This window comes from Chiloscyllium plagiosum, unplaced genomic scaffold (assembly GCF_037043375.1).
Source record: "Chiloscyllium plagiosum isolate Xiang-an unplaced genomic scaffold, Cpla_swu_hap1 HiC_scaffold_33, whole genome shotgun sequence".
Classification (NCBI taxonomy): domain Eukaryota; kingdom Metazoa; phylum Chordata; class Chondrichthyes; order Orectolobiformes; family Hemiscylliidae; genus Chiloscyllium; species Chiloscyllium plagiosum.
Genome location: NW_028270171.1, coordinates 16,995,918 through 17,020,107, shown reverse-complemented (window position 1 = coordinate 17,020,107; position 24,190 = coordinate 16,995,918). Strand labels below are relative to the sequence as shown.

General features: G+C 47.7%; 1 protein-coding gene across 1 annotated transcript in view; it reads right to left on the bottom strand.

The window, feature by feature from the left end:
- Positions 1–24,190, bottom strand: part of LOC122542249 (cytochrome P450 2D17-like) — a 48,901-nt gene that overhangs the window by 13,064 nt on the left and 11,647 nt on the right. Inside the window, exons 5-7 of the mRNA XM_043679789.2 lie at positions 19,132–19,305; positions 16,368–16,509; positions 4,364–4,551 (exon numbers count right to left, since the gene is read on the bottom strand). Of these exons, the coding sequence (XP_043535724.2) occupies positions 4,364–4,551; positions 16,368–16,509; positions 19,132–19,305 (504 nt within the window). The remainder of the gene's footprint in view (positions 1–4,363; positions 4,552–16,367; positions 16,510–19,131; positions 19,306–24,190) is intronic.

Genomic DNA, 24,190 nt, shown 5'->3' with positions numbered 1-24,190 from the left:
AAGAGCAGCAAGGAGGGGACATGAAAGGTCCTTAGTCGGTAGGATTAGGGAAAATCCTAAGGCTTTCTATAGGTATGTTAGGAATAAAAGAATGACTAGGGTAGGAATAGGTCCAGTCAAGGACAGTAGTGGGAAGTTGCGTGTGGAGGCGGAAGAGATTGGGGAGACACTGAATGAATACTTTTCTTCAGTATTTACTCAGGAACAGGGCATTGTCGTCGATGTGAATACTGAGTCACAAATAAGTAGAATGGATGGCTTTGAGGTATGTAGAGAAGAGGTGTTGGAAATCCTGGAAAAGGTGAAAATAGATAAGTCCCCTGGGCCTGATGGCATTTATCCTAGGATTCCCTGGGAAGCAAGGGAGGAGATTGCAGAGCCATTGGCCTTGATTTTTATGTCCTCTTTGTCTACTGGAGTAGTGCCAGAAGACTGGAGGATAGCAAATGTGGTTCCCTTGTTCAAAAAGGGGAGTAGGGATAACCCTAGTAACTATAGGCCGGTGAGTCTCACTTCTGTTGTGGGCAAAGTCTTAGAGAGAATTGTAAGGGATAGGATTTATGCACATCTGGATAGGAATAATGTGATCAAGGATAGTCAGCATGGTTTTGTGAAGGGCAGGTCGTGCCTCACAAACCTTATTGAATTCTTTGAAAAGGTGACGAAGGAGGTTGATGAGGGGAAAGCGGTAGATGTGGTATATATGGATTTTAGTAAGGCGTTTGATAAGGTTCCCCATGGTAGGCTACTGCAGAAAATACGGAGATATGGCATTGAGGGTGAGTTGGAGGTTTGGATTAGGAATTGGCTGGATGGAAGAAGACAGAGGGTAGTAGTTGATGGCAAAGTTTCTTCATGGAGTGCCGTCACTAGCGGTGTTCCGCAAGGATCTGTTTTGGGACCATTGCTGTTTGTCATTTTTATAAATGACCTGGAAGAGGGGTTAGAAGGTTGGGTGAGCAAGTTTGCGGATGATACGAAAGTCGGTGGAGTTGTTGACAGTGAGGAAGGATGTGGCAGGTTACAGCAGGATATAGAGAAGCTGCAGAGCTGGGCAGAAAGGTGGCAAATGGAATTCAATGTAGCTAAGTGTGAGGTGATTCACTTTGGGAAGAATAACAAAAAGATGGGGTACTGGGCTAATGGTCGGATACTTGGTAGTGTGGATGAGCAGAGGGATCTTGGTGTCCATGTACACAGATCTTTGAAAGTTGCCACCCAGGTAAATAGTGCAGTGAGGAAGGCATATGGCGTACTGGCTTTTATTGGTAGAGGAATTGAGTTCCGGAGTACTGAGGTCATGTTGCAGTTGTATAAGACTCTGGTGCGGCCGCATCTGGAATATTGTGTGCAGTTTTGGTCGCCATACTATAGGAAGGATGTGGAGGCACTGGAACGGGTGCAGAGGAGGTTTACCAGGATGTTGCCTGGTATGGAAGGAAGATCGTATGAGGAAAGACTGAGACACTTGGGGCTGTTTTCATTAGAGAAAAGAAGGTTTAGGGGTGACTTGATTGAGGTGTACAAGATGATTAGGGGGTTAGATAGGGTTGACAGTGTGAACCTTTTCCCGCGTATGGAGTCGGGTATTACAAGGGGGCATAGCTTTAAATTAAGGGGGGGTAGATATAGGACTGAAGTTAGGGGTAGGTTCTTCACTCAGCGAGTCGTAAGTTCATGGAATGCCCTGCCAGTAGCAGTGGTGGACTCTCCCTCTTTATGGGCATTTAAGCGGGCATTGGATAGGTATATGGAGGATAGTGGGTTAGTATAGGTTAGGTGGGCTTGGATCGGTGCAACATCGAGGGCCAAAGGGCCTGTACTGCGCTGTATTCTTCTATGTTCTATGTTCTATATACTTTCCTCCAACCAGCTTAAAACTATGACCCCTCGTGTTAGCCATTTATGCCCTGGGAAATAGTCTCTGGCTATCAACTCTATCTATGCCTCTCATTATCTTGTATACATCAATTAGGTCCCCTCTCCTCCTCCTTTTTTCCAATGAAAAAAGTCCGAGCTCAGTCAACCTCTCTTCATAAGTTAAGCCCTCCAGTCCAGGCAGCATCCTGGTAAACCTCCTCTGAACCCGCTCCAAAGCATCCACATCTTTCCTATAATAGGGCGACCAGAATTGGACGCAGTATTCCAAGTGCGGTCTAACCAAAGTTTTAGAGAGCTGCAACAAGATCTCACGACTCTTAAACTCAATCACCCTGTTAATGAAAGCCAAAACACCATATGCTTTCTTAACAACCCTGTCCACTTGGGTGGCCATTTTAAGGGATCTATGTACCTGCACACCAAGATCCCTCTGTTCCTCCACGCTACCAAGAATCCTATCCTTAATCCTGTACTCAGCTTTCAAATTTGACCTTCCAAAATGCATCACTTTGCATTTATCCAGGTTGAACTCCATCTGCCACCTCTCAGCCCATTTCTGCATCCTGTCAATGTCACACTGCAGCCTACAACAGCCCTCTATACTGTCAACGACACCTCCAACCTTTGTGTCATCTACAAACTTGCTGACCCATCCTTCAATCCCCTCATCCAAGTCGTTAATAAAAATTACAAACAGTAGAGGCCCAAGGACAGAGCCCTGTGGAACACCACTCACCACTGACTTCCAGACAGAATATTTTCCTTCTACTACCACTCGCTGTATTCTGTTGGCCAGCCAATTCTGTATCCAGACAGCTGAGTTCCCCTGTATCCCATTCCTCCTGACCTTCTGAATGAGCCCACCATGGGGAACCTTATCAAATGCCTTGCTGAAGTCCATATACACCACATCCACAGCTCGACCCTCATCAACGTTTCTAGTCACATCCTCAAAGAACCCGATAAGGTTTGTGAGGCATAACCTGCCCCTCACAAAGCCGTGTTGACTGCATTTAATCAAGCCATGCTCTTCCAGATGGTCATAAATCCTATCCTTCAGAATCCTTTCTAACACTTGCAGATGACAGATGTGAGACTGACTGGTCTGTAATTGCCGGGGATTTCCCTATTTCCTTTCTTGAAGAGAGGAATTACATTTGCCTCCCTCCAGTCCTCAGGTATGACTCTGGTGGAGAGCGAGGATGCAAAGATCTTCGCAAGTGGCGAAGCAATTGCATTTCTTGTTTCCCAAAGCAGCCGAGGACAAATCTGGTCCGGGCCTGGCGACTTGTCAATCTTAATGTTTGACAAAGTTTTCAGCACATCAGCTTCCTCTATCGCTATTCATTCCAGCATGCACACCTGCTCTTCAAAGGTTTCATTCACTATAAATTTCTTTTCTTTCGTAAAGACAGAAGCAAAAAACTCATTTAGGGCTTCCCCTACCTCCTCAGACTCCTCACACAAATTCCCTATGCTATCCCTGATCGGGCCTACTCTTTCTTTGACCATTCTCTTATTCCTCACATAAGTGTAAAATGCCTTTGTGTTCTCCCTAATCCGTTCTGCCAAGCCTTTCTCGTGCCCCCTCCTGGCTCTCCTCAGACCATTTTTAAGCTCCTTCCTCACCTGCCTGCAATCCTGTAGAGCTGAGCTTGACCCTAGCTTCCTCCACCTTCTGTAAGCTACCTTCTTCCTTTTGACGAGAAGCTCCACCGCTCTCGTCATCCAAGGTTCCTTTATCTTACCCCTTCTTGCCTGTCTCAGAGGGACATATTTATTCATCACTCGCAACAACTGTTCCTTACACAGTCTCCACATGTCTATAGTGCCTTTACCATGGAACAATTGCTCCCAGTCCATGCTTCCTAACTCATGTCTAATCGCATCATAGTTTCCTCTTCCCCAGTTGAATATCCTCCCATTTTGCCTAATCCTCTGCTTCTCCATAGCTATGTAGAATGTGAGGCAGTTGTGGTCACTATCACCAAAATGCTCTCCCACCACAAGATCTGATACCTGCCCCAGCTCATTTCCGAGCACCAAGTCGAGAATGGCCTCTCCCCTCGTCGGCCTGTCAATGTACTGAGTTAGGAAATCCTCCTGAACACACCTTACAAAAACAGCTCCATTCAAATCTTCTGCTCGAAGGAGGTTCCAATCAATATTGGGAAAGTTAAAGTGTCACCCATTACAACAACCCTATTACGTCCACACTTTTCCAAAATCTGCCGACCTATGCTTTCTTCAATCCCCCTGCGGCTATTGGGGGGCCTGTAGTAAACCCCTAATGAGGTGACTGCTTCCTTGCTGTTCCTAATTTCCACCCATACTGACTCGGTAGGCAGATCTTCCTCGACAATGAAAGCTTCTATAGCTGTGATACCCTCTCTGATTAGTAGTGCTACACCCCCTCCTGTTTACCTACTCCAATGGTTATGTTATTCAGGGATAAGGACAGACCTAGGAAAGAGTAAATCACCTTTTTCAATGTGTATCCCATAAATTCAGTGTCTTGTGTTGTAGCATGACTGACTGAAAACGGAATAATGTTGCCAAATCTTTGAATCTCATGAATGACAGCGTTAACATATGGCATTTTGGGCCTATCGTCCAATGATGGGTCGCGGGAGCTGCCAATCACCTCGTCAATCTCCTTCTGGCAATTCTCTGTAAAGCAAAAGAGGAAAGTCAAAATAAACAACAAAAGCAGCAGTTGCTGGAGAAACTCAGCAGGTCTGACAGCAATTGATAGAAGACATTCATAGAATCCCTGCAGTGTTGAAACAGGCCATTTGCCCCATCAAGCCCACACTGACCCTCTGAAGAATAACCCACCCAGACCCATTCCCCTATCCTATTACTCTACCTTTTCCCCAGGCTAATGCACCTAACCTACACATCCCTGGACACTGTGGGCAATTTAGCATGGCCAATCCACCAAACCTGCACTTCTTTGGATTGTGGGAGGAAACTGGAGCACCCAAAGGAAACCCATACAGACACAGGGAGAATGTGCAAACATCAATGGGCAGCACGGTGGCACAGTGGTTAGCACTGCTGCCTGACAGCGCCAGAGACCCGGGTTCAATTCCCGCCTCAGGCGACTGACTGTGCAGAGTTTGCACGTTCTCCCATGTTTTAAAAAAAAATTCTCAAGGTCAAGGACCAGGCTCGCAGGAAAGTAGTCTGACACAGAACAAACAGCCAAGAGGCGAGTCTGCTAGAATATAAGTGTTTTATTCCCCGCAGCGTCGCCACAACCAGGTCTCGTACTTACAACGGGTCTGGTTTATACTCACTCTACGTGTTACCGGAACTGGGAGCCGTCAGTTCTCGTAGAGCGGTTGCCAACAACCCACGCTCAGCGGTTAAACGCAACCCCGGAGCAGACTCTACCGAACTGGAGACTTTTCCAGCTGATATACTCTTTTCGAGATCTAAACATTCATGTGAACAGCAGAGCAAGGCTGAAAAACACATTCCATTCTGGTCACATGCAGATAAGAAGATTCACACGGGAAGGTGTGTAATAAGATTCACACGGGACTAAGCGACACCTTCCATTTTCGGTTAGATTCACACATGTATTGGGACACAATTTTAACCCTTTCACCACATTCCACTGCTTGGCCCAATACATGTGTTACATTATGATTCACACATGTATTGGGACATAATTTTACACCACATTCCACTGCTTGGCCCAATACATGTGTTACATTATGCCCATATGTATTCTTTCTAACAAGCGCCTACGTACACGCCAAATATACAAGCAAGTCAGGACATTACAGCATGTTAAAATCACCAGGACTGCTACCAGGATCGACAAGGGTGGGAACAGGAATGTCCCCGCAGTGGAGGACATACCACTCAATATGTCCCACCAATGATGAGCTGACTCCACGTCCACTACGCGGGCAGCATGTACTACCTCCTGTCCATGTATAAAGGTAGACACTGTAACCTTGGTGACATTGGTTTGATGCTTTCGTAATATCTGCTTAAGCTCCTCGGATCGGTCCAATGCTCGCTTAAACCGATCCAGGGAAATGTTCCAAGGATTCCTCAGCACTTTCCACTGCACCTTGGTAAAGTGGCGAGCACTGCTATAAGTGGTCAACAGATAGGTCTGATTCTGCCAATGCCACTGATAGACATTTGAGAGGCATCCCGAGAACGGTGCTGAGGGAAGCATAGGATGTGGATTATTGGTAGCCACACAGAGCGTGTGTGGCCCAATCTGCCACATCATGTCCCTTGGAGTTTCGCACAGGGCCGTTCCCTTAGTCAAGCAAGGGTCCCGATACCTGTCCATCAGTAGGCAAGTTTTCCCCTGATCAGTCTGTTCACAAGCGGACAGATCATAGGTAATATTGGTATCTGGGCTAAACCACTGTCCCCTTGTCTTCAGAAAATAATATCCAGAAGATGTAATCACTGGTAATACATAATATCGACAGACCGTAACAGTGTGGGTTACATTCATGGTAACAAAGTATCCGTTACACATAGTTGCGTTACACCATGTTCGTTCTGGATGGGTTATCATCCACAATTTCTCAGATACATTCCATATTCCCCTCCACGCTTGTACATTGGGGGATGTTACCACACGCAAAAAGCGTTCTTTCTGTATTTGAGCATGCAACATTTGAATATGACAGGCAGTCCAATTTAACTGAGCCGTAATGTTCTCAAACAGTTCCTGAGTGGCACCCCAGACATCCAGTTCCCATTGCAGAGATCGTATCATTATTTCAGCTGTCTCTCCTTGAGTCATCATTACGGATGGCATCCACCTTCCAATAGTATGTAATCCTTGTGAGGTGGCCTGTCCCGTGTTAGATAATTTAGTACGGGTTACCTCAGAGTCAATGGCATTCGAGATACCCATAACAGTTCCTGCGCCTCCCAGCAGGGTGTCGTACCACGCTCGTCGCCGCCTCTTGGTATGACACTCGGGTATGAGGGGCAACTGTACCCGCCAATGAACATCAGTGTGCAGTACCGCCCGGGCCATCTGTTGACAAGTTGACATAATAGGGGCCAACTGTGTTCGATGCGACCGCACGCCCCCCGTGGCACCCCTCTTCGGTGCTGGCCCGCCCCGCGTGGGGTTTAATAACGCCTCAGACGGGGCGTTCGTCGAGGGCAGTACCATTATTAACCACATGAATCGATGACGATTCCGAATATCGGTGGCATTGCGCAGCCACAGATCTTCCCCCCGAGCTGTGACGCTCCAATGAGTCCCCGTTGTCCCGCATGTCTGGGTGCGTCGGTCCCACAAACACGTCTTGACTTGGGCATTCACCACCAGGGTGCAATTAGGCGGTATGAACGATATGTCATATTTTTCCCCATCCCGGCGCATGTAGCACTGTGCACACGTGTACAATTGACAGTCGCTGGTGAGAGTCAGAACAACGCACTGCTGACCGGGTTCACATGTAAAATTGTCCTGCGTCCGTCGCTGGCTACTGGCCTCCCACCGCACCTCATGGCGGGCGACCGGTACCAGCGTCCAGGCCGTGATACCGATGCCCTGGAGTGGCCATCCGATCGCGAACATCGCCAATAGGAGTCGCAATCCCCATGACCACCCCATGTTCAAGGCGGAGGGCCAGCCTGCGGGTGCATAGCAATTACAACATTATTTCGGTCTCACGTAAGTAGCACTGGTTCGCCGGGACGTTTGCCCAGGTCGGGTCCCCGGGGTACATAATGGTGACCAGACTGTCCTTCCCCTGTGCTATGATTTCGGCCGGCCTGGGGGGGCCGGTCGTCTGGCGCACCCATACCTTGGCCCCCTTAGTGTCAGTAGACCCAAATCCCCCCGTCCCACACTCAGTAACCGTAACGGGAGCTCCCGTCTCTTCCACCGTTGTAAGGTTACATGGCTTAATGACCAATTGCGCTATTCTGTCCCCCTTCTGTATCACGTAAGGTTCAGCAGTGATGTTGACCAGGACCACCCCCAACTCCCCTTGGTAGTCCGCGTCAATTACGCCTGCCATCACATCAATCCCCTTTAGTGACAGTCCCGACCGCGGGAGGATATGCCCATAGGTTCCAGGGGGACAAATCAATCCTAATCCGGTCTTAATCACCGTAGGTTTCTGTTGGATCAAAGTCTGGGCAGTTAGTGCTCGTAGGTCCAGTCCAGCCGAAGCCGGCGTGGCCCTTACGGGAATATCAGCTTCCTCAGCGAATCTCCACATTTTAATAGGCTGAGTCTTTGGGGTATCACATACTCGTATCATCCTATTCAAGGGTGTTACCCCATTTCCTAATGGGCGGTTATTAATTTGTTTCACCACCCGAATTAGTTGCTTCTTCCAACCTGTTAAGTCATTGCAACCTCCTGCTTTTCGTAGTGAGGACTTCAGAAGCCCATTCATTCGTTCTATAAGTCCCGCAGCTTGTGGGTGATAGGGTACATGATAAACCCATTCCACGTGGTTATCGTGACACCACTGCTTTACCACCCTTCCTGTGAAATGGGAGCCATTGTCACTCTGGACCTGTATGGGCAATCCATAAAATTGTTCAATCAAATCTAAACATCGCAAGGTAGCCTGTTGATTGTTGTGACGACAGGGATGGGCTACCAAAACCCCAGACATAGTGTCCACAGCTGTACATATGTGGTTACATCCTTGTGAGGAGGGTAAGGGACCCACAAAGTCCATTTGCCAGCTCTGTCCCGGACCATCCCCCCGATGGATATGTCCCATCATGTGTTGGGGCACTCCCTGCCGCTGATGTTGACACTGCTCACACTGGTTTACTGCAGTCTTAACATCATCTACCATAAGATCTATTCCTCGGTCTCGAGCCCATTGCAAGGTTCCTTGCACTCCTCAGTGCCCAGCCTTAAGGTGTGCCCATCTAGCTAGGTCCACTGAGGTGCCCCTTTGCACAATCATGGTTCGGACGATACCATCCACATATCGGTTATGTAGAGCTTCCACATCATTTCGAGATGTATGGGCATCTACGTGGGTGATGTATATGACCAGGTATTGAGCTTTCTCCCATATATCTTCCCATAACTGTTTACCCCATACTTCCCTATTCTGGATCATCCACTGATTGGCCTGCCAAGTTGGCATCCATTGTGTCATGCCGTTAACCACTGACCACGAGTCAGAGAACAAACAAACTCCCATGACCCCTGCTTGCATGACTACCATATGCACTGCTTTTAATTCTGCCCACTGACTACTTTTTCCCTCCCCTAATTCTTCTAGGGTAGTGCCTTGTTTTGGGTTAAAGGCGGCAGCTTTCCATCTACGCTGTCCCGCTTTCCATTGGGCTGACCCATCTACGAACCAAGCCGTGGCTTGTTCATCCGGGGTCAGTTCATCATACCGTTTTCCCATCTTAACGGGTGATTCCTTGTATTCAATCACCTCAAACCGTTTTTCCCCTTCCTCAGGGGCCTCCGCCACTTGCTCATGTAGGACTGACACTCCTTTCTGTCCAGTCCGCACTCTCTCCGACACATACCATTTCCATTTAATGATGCTGCTCTCTTGGGCAGTTCCTATTCGGTGGGTAGTGGGGTCACTAAGTACCCACGGAAGAATAGGGATAGCTGTTCTCATGATCACTTCATGTCCAATGGTCAGGGCTTCGGTTTCCACCAAGCCCCAGTAGCATGCTAATAACTGTTTCTCAAAGAGGGTATACCGTTCCCCTGCCGGGGGTAATTTTCGGGACCAAAATCCCAATGGCTTACGGGTTCTTCCCTGTTTTTGCCATAAGCTCCAATTGGCATAATCCCCCTGTGCTGAGACTTGCAGTTCTACAGGTCCTGACTGTATCTTTCCCAAGGATACAGCTTGCTGTATCGCTTGCTTGGCCATTTCAAATGCAGTTTGATGGACCTCCGTCCATTCGAACGCTGCCTTTTTCCTCGTAACTCGATACAAAGGTTTTAAAATTTGTCCTAAATGGGGAATATGCTGTCTCCAGAATCTGAATAACCCAATAAATTGCTGCACGTCCTTCTGGGTGTGAGGGACGGCAAAGACCTGAATCTTATTTTTAGCTTTCGCAGTGATTTCCCTTTCCCCCTTGTTCCACACGATTCCTAAGAATTTTACCGTTTGTGAGGGACCCTGGATTTTGGCTGGGTTGATCTCCCACCCATATCCTCGCATATGTTGAACCAGTTGGTCCAGCAATTCCTGAACCTGCTTCTGACTTGTCCCCTGTATCATCATATCGTCAATATAGTGCGAGATCATCACTTCGTCAGGCACTTTAAAGGCAGCCAAGTGTTCTGCAACTATCCGGTGGCAGATAGTAGGGCTATGCAGATATCCTTGGGGCAATCGCGTGAACGTGAATTGTCTACCCTCCCAAGTGAATGCGAACTGTTCCTGCCTATCTTCGGGAATAGGAATTGTGAAGAAGGCATTAGCCAAATCAATTACTCCGTACCACACCCCTGGATGATGTTGGATTCGTCCTATAATAGTGACGGCATCCAGGACCGCTGCCGTCAAGGCCGGAGTGTGACGGTTTAGTTGCCGATAATCTACCGTCATCCACCATGACCCATCGGCTTTATGTACGGGCCATAAGGGGTTATTCCACGCCGTGGTGCATGTCCTAAGCACTCCCGCTTCCAAATAATCCTTAATTGTGGCGGATATTTCTTTATGTCCGCCGGGAATCCTATACTGTCTAAGACTTATTACGCGATCGGCGATCGGGATGGGGAAGGGGTCCATTTTAACCTTTCCCACTAACACCGTCCTACAGCGCAAAGCCATTTTCGTGATTCCAAATTCAAACTTCCCTTGTTGGAGGTGAAGTGTTAAACCGGCCAGAATGTCCATTCCCAGGATCCATTCTCTAACTGGTGTAATGATAATTGAATAAGTTTTAATGGGCATTGTACCTATCTTTAGGGGCAATTGTACTGTTTTTCCTTCAATCAGATTACCTCCCAGCCCAACCAGCGTGACTGGGGTTCCTTTAAACTTATGGGGCGCCCCATAGATTAAGGTGGCCTCCGCCCCTGTGTCCACTAGAGCCATAACGGTTTGGACGGATTTGCGCCAATAGATAGTCAATGATACATGAGGTCGAATGTCGTCTGCTGACCATTGGCTCGTTCGTGGGCAAACCCTTGGGGCTTGGCCCGATTCCTATTGTTCCTCCCATTCATCTTCCCCAGACAGCACTGGGTAAAGACGTTTGCCTCGCCCTTCTTTGTTCTTGCCTTTCTTACTAGGTTTCCGGCCACGCCTATCCACTTTATAACACTCTCGGAGGGGAGGCCGTACCTCCTCCTCCTCCTCGTCCTCCGAGGATTCCCACCGCTGGGAAGTGGAAGTTCTACCCCTTCGAGGCTCATTAACAACCGGACCCCGTGTCTGACATTTTTGTGTTAGTAATTCCACTAGGTCTTCCATAGTGGGTCGGGACTCCGTCTCTACCCAGGACACCTTCAGTCCCTTTCGTCTGCATAAGTCTTTTAATTCCGGTGTAGGTAGGCCATCAATCTCCGATGCTGGGACCTGCGCCCGTATCAAAGCTTGCCACAAAGCACGCCGTGAGGGGCCTTGGTTACTTCCTTGATTAGGGTTTACTTTTCCCCCTGCCCGAGCCTCAGGGCGACGCCCCTCCGTGCCCCCCTGAGAAGCACGGGTTGTGGGTCCCCAATCCCCCAAACCACCCATCTCCCTCATCATACTACGGGCATCTCCTAGGGTTTCTCCCCGTCCACTCAACATTATGGTTAATAACAGTGGTTTATAATGGGGGGGGGCAGTCTTCACTAGGTGGTCTCTAGTCTGTCTACTAACATTTGTGTTATCTACCTCGTCCAGCACTCCCAGCAACAGGGCATCCCGCACACACAAACGGGTTAGCCTCTGAACCCCTTCCTTAATTGTTGTCCAAGTTCCTTCCAAGGGGGGCCAATCGGACGGGAAGGGATACTGTTCGGCCACTGCCCTGGCATACATCCCAAATAAGGTCCCCATACTGCGATCTATTACCATATCCTTGGCTTGTCTGCGGTACCCCAGGTCTATGGCAGCATCCTTTGCTAATCCACCAAACTTGGGAGCATCCTGATAGTCTACCTGCACTTGTTGCCCCCCTTCCTCGAGGAGCCGAATTAGCCATAGCTCTAACGGCTCCCCAGGATTACGTCGGGTTTTCTGGGTGATAAACAGCACCTCATCGGTAGTGAAGTCTTCCGTTAATTCAGAGAATTCTGCAGGAGGCTGAGCCCGCGGTAATTCATGCATAATTGCCTCCCCTTGTTCATTCCGTATAGGGTTTCCTTCCTCATCTAACATTACCTCCCGTTGCACTGGGAGACGTCTCTGAACCTGCTTTCTCCTAACCACTGGTTTAGCTTGGAGTACGGGTGGGTCCTCTTTGTACTGATCATCTGAATCTCCCCAAATGTTCCCATCCCAATGATCGATATCCCACCGATCCCCGTTATTTAACTGGGCTACAAACGCCCGTACTTGTACAGGGTCCGGGGTTCGAGGGACCTTCCTTTTCTCTTTCCGTTTCTTAGCAGACAGATACATAATAGTTCGTCCTGCTAGTTCAGTTAATGCTGTCAATTCAGCTTTTAACTTCATAATTTCCTGCCTCAACATAGAGGCATCTCCCGAACTGAGTCCCTGCTCATGTTTCAGGAGGGCTAATTCTGCTTCAGCTTTTTGGCGCTTGTCTGACTGTTGTCTACAAGCCGCCGCACAGGCCCACATCCTCCGCTGTACCCCAGGCAAGGGGTTCTTCGGCAGGACTGGGATCCTCTCAAGGGTGGACAGCAGCGTCCCTGGGGTTCCTATGCCCTCGGCCTCCCAGTTCTCCGGTCGCCCCCCACCATTTCTCAAACAAACTGCCACGCCATGCCACGGTCCATGCCATCCCGGGACGGTCGGGACCTCCACAGTTTGTTCCTCTGGTTTCTTAGCCTTTTTCCAAAACATTGTTCTGTATCAAAATCTTTCCTCAATTGCGATTGATCCTGCCGACTACGCCAAAATGTTTTAAAAAAAAATTCTCAAGGTCAAGGACCAGGCTCGCAGGAAAGTAGTCTGACACAGAACAAACAGCCAAGAGGCGAGTCTGCTAGAATATAAGTGTTTTATTCCCCGCAGCGTCGCCACAACCAGGTCTCGTACTTACAACGGGTCTGGTTTATACTCACTCTACGTGTTACCGGAACTGGGAGCCGTCAGTTCTCGTAGAGCGGTTGCCAACAACCCACGCTCGGCGGTTAAACGCAACCCCGGAGCAGACTCTACCGAACTGGAGACTTTTCCAGCTGATATACTCTTTTCGAGATCTAAACATTCATGTGAACAGCAGAGCAAGGCTGAAAAACACATTCCATTCTGGTCACATGCAGATAAGAAGATTCACACGGGAAGGTGTGTAATAAGATTCACACGGGACTAAGCGACACCTTCCATTTTCGGTTAGATTCACACATGTATTGGGACACAATTTTAACCCTTTCACCACATCCCAGTGTCTGTGTGTGTTTCCTCCGGGTGCTCTGGTTTCCTCCCACAGTCCAAAAATGTGCAGGTTAGGTGAATTGGCCATGCTAAATTGCCTGTAGTGTTAGGTGAAGGGGTAAATGTAGGGGAATAGGTCTGGGTGGGTTGCGCTTCGGCGGGTTGGTGTGGACTTGTTGGGCCGAAGGGCCTGTTTCCACACTGTAAATAATCTAAGTCACACAGACAGTCACCCGAGGCTGGAATAGAACCTGGCATCTGTGGAGAGAAAACAGAGTTAACGTTTCAAGTGCTGCCGACTTCATCAGAGCCTTTAGCAGCTGGGGTAAAGTGCCATTTACGTTGAAGGTATGGTTGGGTAAGGGTGGGTGGCACAAGAGGTGAGTGGAGCCCAGAGACACAGAAAGAAAATAAGAAAGAGTGTGGTAAACAAGGAGATAATGGGTAGCAGACCAATGCCAGAAGAGAAGCTGAATGAGTGATAACAAGTGCTAAGAGTGGGAGGGAATGGGATCAACTATACTGAAAGCAACCCAAAACAGAAATTGCTGGAAAATCTCAGCAGGTCTGGCAGTATCTGTGGCCAATTCACCTAACCTGCACATTTTTGGACTGTGGGAGGAAACCAGAGCACCCGGAGGAAACCCACACAGACACTGGGAGAACGTGCAAACTCTACACAGTCAGTCGCCTGAGGCGGGAATTGAACCCGGGTCTCTGGCGCTGTCAGGGAGCAGTGCTAACCACTGTGCCACCATGCTGCCCATTGATGTTTGCACATTCTCCCTGTGTCTGTATGGGTTTCCTTTGGGTGCTCCAGTTTCCTCCCATAATCCAAAGAAGTGCAGGTTTGGTGGATTGGCTATGCTAAATTGCCCACAGTGTCCAGGGATGTGTAGGTTAGGTGCATTAGCCTGGGGAAAAGGTAGAGTAATAGGATAGGGGAATGGGTCTGGGTGGGTTATTCTTCAGAGGGTCAGTGTGGGCTTGATGGGGCAAATGGCCTGTTTCAACACTGCAGGGATTCTATGAATGTCTTCTATCAATTACTGTCAGACCTGAGGAAGGGTCACTGGACCTGAAACGTCAGCTCTGACTTTACAGATTCTGCCAACTTTTCCAGTAATTTCTGTTTTTGCTTCTGATTTACAGCATCCATAGTTCTTTCAGTTTTTTGTTTACATTTAATGTGAGAATGGGCCAAGGAGTAGATTTAGACTTCGGTTTCACTGTCACGTGTACTGAGGTGACAAAAGCACAGGAGGACAGTGAAAAGTGCACAATGTCGCCCACACATGACACCACCTTAGGTACAAAAACGTAAAGGGCAAGGTAGAAAGATTGAAGGAACAAAGTGAGGCCGGTGACTGTGCTAAAAGCAACCCATGTCACAACAGGGCGGGGTGTGGGGGTGGGTAAAAAAAAAATGGAAGGATGGAATTAGGCTGCAAAGTTATTAAACTAGAGACTGCAGGGTCCCAAATGGAAAATGAGATGTTGTTCTTCCAGCTTGCGCTGAGACTCGCTTGAACACTGTGACAGAAATGTTGACGTTGGAACGTGGTGATGCATTGAAGTGGCTGGCCACCAGAAGTTGAAGGTTATCTTTACAGACAGAACGCAGGTGTTCCGCAGAGCGGTCAGTCAGTCTGTGTTTTGACTCCCTGGTGCAGAGGAAATGACATTGTGAGCAGTGAATGCTGTAGCTCAGATTGAGTGAAGTGCAGATAAATCAGTGGAAGGTGTGTCTGGGGCCTTGGATGGTGAGTAGGAAGGAGGTAAATGGGCAGGAGTTACACTTCTGCAACTTCATGGGGAGGTGCCGTGGTTGGATGAGGATTTGTTGGGAATGGAGGAGGTGTGGACCTTAGTTACTCTGGACAGCATGTTCCCTGTGTAATACAGACAACGGAGGGGGAAGGGAATATGTGTCCGGTAGTGGCATCCCACTAGAAGAGGCAGAAATGGAAGTTTACAATCCTTTGGATGAGGAGGCTGGTGGGTGATAAATAGGGACTGGGGGACCTTGTCATTGTTGTGTTGAGTTCCTCCAGCAATTTCTGTTTTGATTTCAGATCTCCAGTGTTCACAGTTCTTCATTTTATCAAAATAAATAATTCAGGTTGCCAATTTTCCACGGCGTTCATTTGATTTTGGGGCAGATACAAACGAACGTGTATGCAATAAGAGCAGAGTAGATCTCCCCTGCTATTCAATGGGATGGGAGACCTTGTCTGTTCACAACTGGTGTGGCATGGTGGCTCAGTGATCAGCACTACTGCCCCACAGTGTCAGGGATCTGGGTTCAATTCCAGCCTCGGGCGACTGTCTGTGTGGAGTCTGCACATTCTCCTCATATCTGTGTACGTTTCTTCCCACAATCTACAGATGTGCAGGTTAGGGTGAATTGGCTGTGCTAAATTGCTCATAGTGTTCAGGGATGTGTAGGTTAGGTGCATTAGTCAGGGGTAAATATAGGGGAATGGATCTGAGTGGGTTACTCTTCAGAGGGTCAGTGTGGACTTGTTGGGGCGAAATGGCCTGTTTCCACACTGCAGTTATAATCGTTGATTCCCAACAATGATCTGTCCACTTCTCCCTTTGTCTCAAATATTTACATCCTGCCTTCTGAGATCGACAGCTCCAGAGTCACACAACCCCCTGAAAGGAAAGGAAAATTCTCCTTGTCTCATCACTGACTGTGAGACACTTTGGGGAGTGATCCTTGGTGTTCATGTGATGAACGCTATATACAGAGGAACCTCGATTATCATGGGCGGGTAGTATTTCATTCGGTTAATTGAATGCCGGATAACGTAGTTTAGCCAAGCATCGGGATCTTGTTGGATAATCAAGTTTGCTCCGTAAATGCAAGCCTTATTGTCAGAAAACCCGAATATCTTCAATTTATCATGTTTTGACAATCTTTGTTGGAACTCTCCTTACTTGGTGTCGGAGGCGTGTTCTTACCTTGTACATCCGGATAAGCCATCATATACAGAAGAGCCCAGCGGAGTGTGGTCATGGTGGATTCAGTGCCAGCCAGGAAGAGGTCGTAAATATTATACAGCAGGTTTCCATCCGTTAAACAAGAACCAGGGAAGTTACGCTCCTGAGGAAAGAAATGCTCTTTCTGTTCATGGCTGAGTTGGTCATTCTCATACATCAAGATTCGGAGATGCCAGTGTTGGACTGGGGTGTACAAAACCAAAAAAATCACACAACACCAGGTTATAGTCCAACAGGTTTATTTGGAAGCACTAGCTTTCGGAGCGTCGCTCCATCAGGTGGTGAAGGAGCAGCGCTCCGAAAGCTAGTGCTTCCAAGTAAACCTGTTGGACTATAACCTGGTGTTGTGTGATTCTTGGCCTCATACTTCAAGATCACAAGGTCGAATCTCACTCCAGGACTTGACCGCAAAACCTTTGCCATTAGGCAAATGCCAAATGATTAACAATAAGGAGAAGATGTTTGCTGACTGATTGTCAAGTCAACTTGCCATGGAGATAGAAATGGAGACCTGTTGGACGCACCCCCACCCTCCCCCCACCCTCCCCCCACCCTCCCCCAGTCTCCCAGGTAATTTTTTAAAATGTGCAAGACTTCAAAAGGAGAGGCACCAGAATAAGGTGATTGCATGCATTGGTGCCATAGGTAGAGAAAGTGATAAGGTTCCCAAGAAAGAATATAGGAAATTAGGCAGGAGGTTAAAAAGTCGATCCTCAAGGGTAATAGTCTGTGGATTACTCCCAGTGTCACATGCTGATGACAGTAGGAATAGAAGGATAGGGGAGATGAATGTGTGACTGAAGAGTTGTGCAGGAGTCAGGGATTCACATTTTTGGATCATTGGAATGTCCTCTGGGGTAGATGTGATTTGTAAAAGGTTGCACCTGAATATGAAGGGGCCTAATATACAGGCAGGGAGATTTGCTGGTGTTACTCTGGAGGCTTTAAACTAGTAAGGGGCAGGGAGTGTGGGGCACAAACAGATAGTGGGCAAACAGTTAAGTCTGAGGCTGGGGCAGATGTGAAGAGGAGCAAGTCAATTAGTGAAGACAGGCAGAGAACGAGGTAAATTAAACCGCATTTATTTCAATGCAAGAGGTCATTGAAGGCAAATGAACTCAGGGCATGGTTGGGAACATGAGACTGGGGTATTGTAACGATTATAGAAACATGGCCCAGGGATGGGCGCTAGTGGCATCCTAATTTTCCAGATATTGATGCTATAGGAAGGATAAAAAGGGGGGGGCAAGAAAGGAGGAGGAGTGGCATTTTTGATTAAGGATAACATCACGGCTGTACTTAGGGAGGATATTCCGGGGAGTACATCCAGGGAACTAGGACCACCATACTAGGATTGCACAATAGACTCCCTAATAGTCAGCGGGAAATTGAGAAGCAAAGTTTGTCAAGAGATTTTAGTTATCTGTAAGAATAATAGGGTTGTAGTGGTAGGGGATTTTAACTCTCCAAACATGGACTTGGACTGCTATTGTGTTAAGGTCTTGGATGTGGAGGAATTTGTTAAATGTGTACAAGAAAACTTTCTGACTCAGTATATGGATGTAACTACCAGAGAAGGTCCAAAACCTGATCTCCTCTTGGAAAATAAGGCAGGGCGGGTCACTGAGGTGTCAGTGGGGGAGCACTTTGGGGCCAGTGAGCATAATTCTTTTAGTTTTAAAATAGTGCTGGAAAAGGATAGGCCAGATCTAAAAGTTGAAGTTCTAAATTGGAGTAAGGCCAATTTTGTTGGTATTAGGCAAGAACGTTCAAAAGCTGACTGGGAGGGGCTATTCACAGGTAAAGAGACGGTTGGAAATGAGATAACGAGAGTCCAGAGGCAGTATGTTCCTGTTAGGGTGAAGGGCAAGGTTAGTAGGTGTAGGGAATGCTGGAATACTATAGAAATTAAGGTTCTGGCCAAGAAAAAGGAGGAATTTTTCGGCAAGCATAGACAGCTGGGATTGAGTGAATCCTTGAAGACTATAAGGGCAGTAGTAGTATACTTAAGAGGGAAATCAGGAGGGCAAAAAGTTGTCATGAGATAGCTTTGGCAAATAGGGTTAAGGAGAATCCAAAGAAATTCGACAAATACATTAAGGACAAAAAAGTAACCAGGAGGGTCTAGGGTCCCTTAAAAATCAACGAGGGTCACCCGCTGGAGATGGGTGAGGTACTAACTGAGTATTTTTTGTCAGTATCTACTGTAGAGAAGATGGGTACAGAGTCTGGGCAAACTCACACTGTGTGAGAGACCCCCCCTCCCTGTCCCCTCAGCTCTCCAGCTTTTCCCTCCATTCTCTGAGCCTGCAGGATCAACCTCTGATCACCATGAAGCAAAAAGGATTCTTGGGATGGCAGTGGCAGTGTCCCTGCCTCTGAGCTTGGAGTCTCAAGCTTAAGTCCCACCTTGAAATATTTAGAATTCCATGGAGATCCTTTATGGTAATGACTCTGCCTTCAAACTAAACTGGAAACAAAAAGAAAGGTCACTCAGTGCCTTTCCCAAAGGTCATTCTTTGTTCCCCCACTTTGGTTCCCAGTTCCTGACTGGAGGCCATTCTTCCAGCACCCCCCCCCCCCCCCGACTTTCCCCCCCGATCTGGAGGCCTGGGCAGTCACACAGACTTCCCCTCCCTCCACCCTAGGGATGATTCTGCACGATCCAAATCTCAAAGCATACTATTCTAATGGACAGCAAGATTGCTTTTGGGACTGTGCTCACCTTCTCCATTTCCAGCAGGTAGGCATCAATGAAATCACGGATCCTTTCAGCATCCAGTGAGACTTTGTGCTGCTGAATGAAATCCTGGAGAATAGCTTCAATTTGAACCTTGTTTTCAAAGATCCTCTGATGAGGCCCTGGGAAACGATGGAAGTTGGGAACTGCAGCACATACCTAAGCAGGAAACACAGGATCAGTTTCTCTTCAATTGCAAAGATGACGTCTGAGGTTTTAATACCCAGCAATGCAGTTTCAAGAGGTTGATGCGCCCCTGAGGTAAGACTGCATGTTAGTGAGTGTGGAGAAACTGAGGACTGTAGATGCTGGTGAGCCAGACTCAAGAATGGTGGTGCTGGAAAAGCACAGCCGGTCAGACAGCATCTGAGGAGCAGGAGAGTCGACGTTTTGGGCATAAGTCCTCCAGCTCCTTGGATGCTGCCTGACCTGCTGTGCTTTTCCAGCACCACCCTTATCGACTATGCTTGTGTGTGCAATTGTTTGCATATGTGTGTGTGTGTGCATGCGCATGTGTATTTGTGTCCATGTGTATGTGTGTGTGCATGTTCGTGTGTGTGTAAACACATGTATATGCATATATGTGTGTGCGCATGTGTGTCATGTGTAAATGTGCACATGTTTACATGTGTGCATGTGCATGTTTGCGTGCATGTACTTGCATGTTCCAGTGTGTGCATATTTGTGTGTGTAAACACGTGTATATGCATATATGTGTGTGCGCATGTGTGTCATGTGTATATGTGCATATGTTTGCATGTGTGCATGTGCATGTTTGCGTGCATGTACTTGCATGTTCCAGTGTGTGTGCATATTTGTGTGTGTAAACACGTGTATATGCATGTGTTTGTGTATGCATGTGCATGTGCATGTTTGCATGTATGTACTTGCATGTTTCAGTGTGTGCATGTGCACGTTTGTGCAGGCACATGTATCCATGTGCATGTGTATATGTGTTTGTGTAAATGTGTGTGTTTGTATGTTAAACTGTGTGGTTTGAACTGCAATGGAGATAAGGGAGGTGATGGCCTAGTGGTATCATCACTGGACTTGCTACTGCAGGAATCTCACATAATATTCCTGGGACCCTGCCTCAAATCCTATCACAGCGTTTGTTGTAAAAACCCATCTGGTTCACTAATGTCCTTACCTGGTCTGGTCTACATGTGACTCCAGACCCACAGCAATGTGGTTGACTCTTAATTGCCCTCTGAGTAAATAGGGATGGGCAATAAACACTGGTCTAGCCAGTGACATTCTTATCCCATGAATGAATAAAAAATGTACAAAAGTTTTTCCTCGGGGAGTCCAAAACTAGAGAGCATAGGTTTAAGGTGAGAGGGGAAAGATATAAAAGATTAGATTAGATTAGATTCCCTACAGGGTGGAAACAGGCCCTTCGGCCCAACAGGTCCACACTGACCCTCCGAAGAGTGGGAATTGAACCCAGGTCCCTGGCACTGTGAGGCAGCAGTGCTAACCACTGACTCACTGTGCTGTAAAAGGGAACTAAGAAGTAACTTTTTCATGCAGATGATGTGTGTGTGTGTGCGTGTATGTGTAGAATGAGCTGCCAGCGGAAGTGGTGGAGGCTGGTACAATGACAACATTTAAAAGGCATCTGGATGAGCACATGAATCGGAAGGATTTCGAGGGATATGGGCTGGAAAATGGGGCTAGATTAATTTCGGAATCTGGTTGGCATGGACGAATTGGACTGGAGGGTCTGTTTCTGTGCTTTACAATTCTATGACTCTGCAGTAGTTATGTGATCTCCATCCTACTGCTCACACTCTGTAGACAGACATCTTCAAACTTCACTTCAATAACATCCTGGTAGGGAACACACCACTGTGCCGATCACAGTGGCAAAGTGCCACAATTGTAAGCTATCGCTGCAAAACAAAAGAAAATGAAGATCACGCTGAAAACATTTCTTCAGAGAAAATTGCTGCTGCTTTCCCTCCACCAGCTCCTTTCCAAACGACTAAGGTTAAGAGGCACAACTGGGAAGAAATCTTCCACGCGCAGTGGCAGAAAAATGCAAGAGCTGAAGGTTTGTTCAGCAAAGATAATACAAGTCGTTACATTTTTATCACTGCTAGGAAGGGACTGTTAAATACATAAAAGAAATCTATAAAAGAAATCGAAAAGAAGATTGCGAGAGGTTTTGTTTAGATATCTAAGTGGGAAGAGAGAGATTGGATTTGAGACCGCCGGAAAACAAGGTTGGGGAAACACGTATTTGAGCTACAGGGAGAGGCTGAACAGGCTGGGGCTGTTTTCCCTGGAGCGTCGGAGGCTGAGGGGTGACCTTACAGAGGTTTACAAAATTATGAGGGGCATGGATAGGATAAAGTCTTTTCTCTGGGGTGGGGGAGTCCAGAACTAGAGGGCATAGGTTGAGGGTGAGAGGGGAAAGATATAAAAGAGACCCAAGGGGCAACGTTTTCACGCAGAGGGTGGTACGTGTATGGAATGAGCTGCCAGAGGAAGTTGTGGAGGCTGGTACAATTACAACATTTAAAAGGCATCTGGATGGGTATATGAATAGGAAGGGTTTGGAGGGATATGGGCCGGGTGCTGGCAGATGGGACTAGATTGGGTTGGGATATCTGGTTGGCATGGACGGGTTGGATCGAAGGGCCTGTTTCTATGCTCTACATGGGGGAGCAAAGACATTGCGGAGGAACTGAAAGGTAGTTTGGTGTCCTCCACCATCTTCATGGTGGAGGACACCATCAGCAGACCAGCACTTCTAGAAAGTAAGTGGGGGGTACAGAGGTGAGTGTAGGGACCATTGTTAAGGAGAAGGTGCTGGGTAAGCTAAAAGGTCTGAAGGTGGATAAATCACCTGGAACAGATGGGCCACTCTCCAGAGTTCTGCAAGACATAGCTGACAAGGTTGTAGGGGCATTGGAGGTGGTCATTCAGGAATCTCTGGAGTCGGTAGCGGGGGTGGGAGGGGCACAGAGGACTGGAAATCCATTACTAAGGATGAAAAGTGTTTGTGATATAAGGATTGGTTGAGGACTCTGAGTCGGGACTCAATGGAGTTGAGAAGGATGAGGGGGATTCTGTTTGAAAGTTACTGAATGCTGTGGGGCCTGGATAGTGAACAGGGTGGACTTGGGCTGGATGTTTCCATGAGCAGGAGGGATGAGGATCCAAGAGAACAGCCTCCGAGTGGAGGAACGATCCTTTAGAACTGTGGTGAGGAGGAGTTTCTTCAGTCAGAGGGTGGTGAACTTATGTTACTTATTGCCGCAATAACTCAGGCCAAGTCACTGAGTGCATTTAAGGCAGGGATAGAAAGATTCTTGATGAGTAAAGGGATCAAAGTTCATGGGGAGAGGGCAGGACAATGAGGCTGAGAAACATATCAGCCTTGGTGGTCAAACCCGATGGGTCAAATGGCCTAATTCTGCTCCTATACCTTATGGTCTCATGGAATGAATACTGCGTCAAGCCAAGATGAAGGGTCAGAGAGACACTGGTGTTTAGTGCACCTTCAGAGACCCATGTGAAGTGCTCGACACGGGTCAATCCAAAAGTGAAGCCTTTGAAAGCAAGGTTAAGACGACATGATGGCAACTTCTCTGAGAGGGCAGGTTACCGTGCAAGTCTATTTCAACAAGACAAATTACGGTCTAGTTATCCAGGTCATGGTAAATTTTCAAGAAAGTGGCACTCATCTCAACCAATCAAAACTTGGACTGGCAACTCTTAACATGCCAAAAGGATTGCAGTACGCTGAACCATTGAGTGTGGAACAGGTTGTGCAGGGGCGGAGTGATATGTTCACCATGGTCTTCCAGGAAAGCATAATCTCAAAGTAAATAAGAACACAAGACCAATTCAGAATCCATTGAGGAAAGTTACAGCCCCAACCTGAACGATAAGATCAAAGAGCCAGAAAAGAGGGAGTCATCAAAATAGAGACAACTCTATTAGTCCTGCATATCTGTGTGACAGAGGCAGAGAAAGAGATCAGGTCAAAGCTTGGCCCCGCCCACAAGGGAGCAGGAAGCTGATCGAAAGCCTTCAGGAAGGGTCAAATCTCCAATCAGGCCCCAGAAGGAGATTAACATGTAACACTGGATTTCCCATCACCAATCCACCTCACCTTCACACCCCTGGACACTATGAGCAATTTCCCATGGCTAATCCACCTAAGCTGCACATCTTGTTGACTGTGGGAGGAAACCCACGCAGACACGGGGAGAATGTGCAAACTCCACACAGACAGTTGCCTGAGGCAGGAATTGAACCCGGGTCTCTGGTGCTGTGCCACCGTGCTGCCCACAAAGGAGAGGATAATTCCTCACGCGAGACAACTAGAATGAGAGGTCATAATATTAGGATAAGGGATAGCAAATTGAAAACAGACATGAGGAGAAAGTACTTCTCTCAACGCGTCCTGAATCTGTGGAATTCACTCCCCCAGTGCGCATTGGATGCTGTGACGCTGAGTAAATTGAAGGAGGAACTAGACAGATTTTTAATGAGTCATTGGTTGTAGGGCTATGGGGAGTCGGCAGAAAAGTGGAGTTGAGGGCTAAATGAGACCAGCCATGATTGTATTAAATGGCAATGCACACTCAAGGGGCTGAATGACCTACTCCTGCTCCTAGTTCTCACGTTCGTATTCTTGCTGTGGGTCAGCATCCCAGAACATGCGCATGCCACCAACATTTCTATAAGTAGCACAAGCTACATTAGCCGTGGAGGTGGTGGTCCAGTAATGGGAACTGGAGTGACACTCCAGTCCCAGAATCGCCGAATAAGCCACTTCCTGCATGGACTGATGTAAACAAAGAATAGATTAGATTAGATTAGATTACTTACAGTGAGGAAACAGGCCCTTCGGCCCAACAAGTCCACACCGACCCGCCGAAGCGCAACCCACCCATAACCCCTACATTTACCCCTTTACCTAACACTACGGGCAATTTAGCATGGCCAATTCACCTGACCTGCACATCTTTGGACTGTGGGAGGAAACCGGAGCACCCGGAGGAAACCCCCGCAGACACGGGGAGAA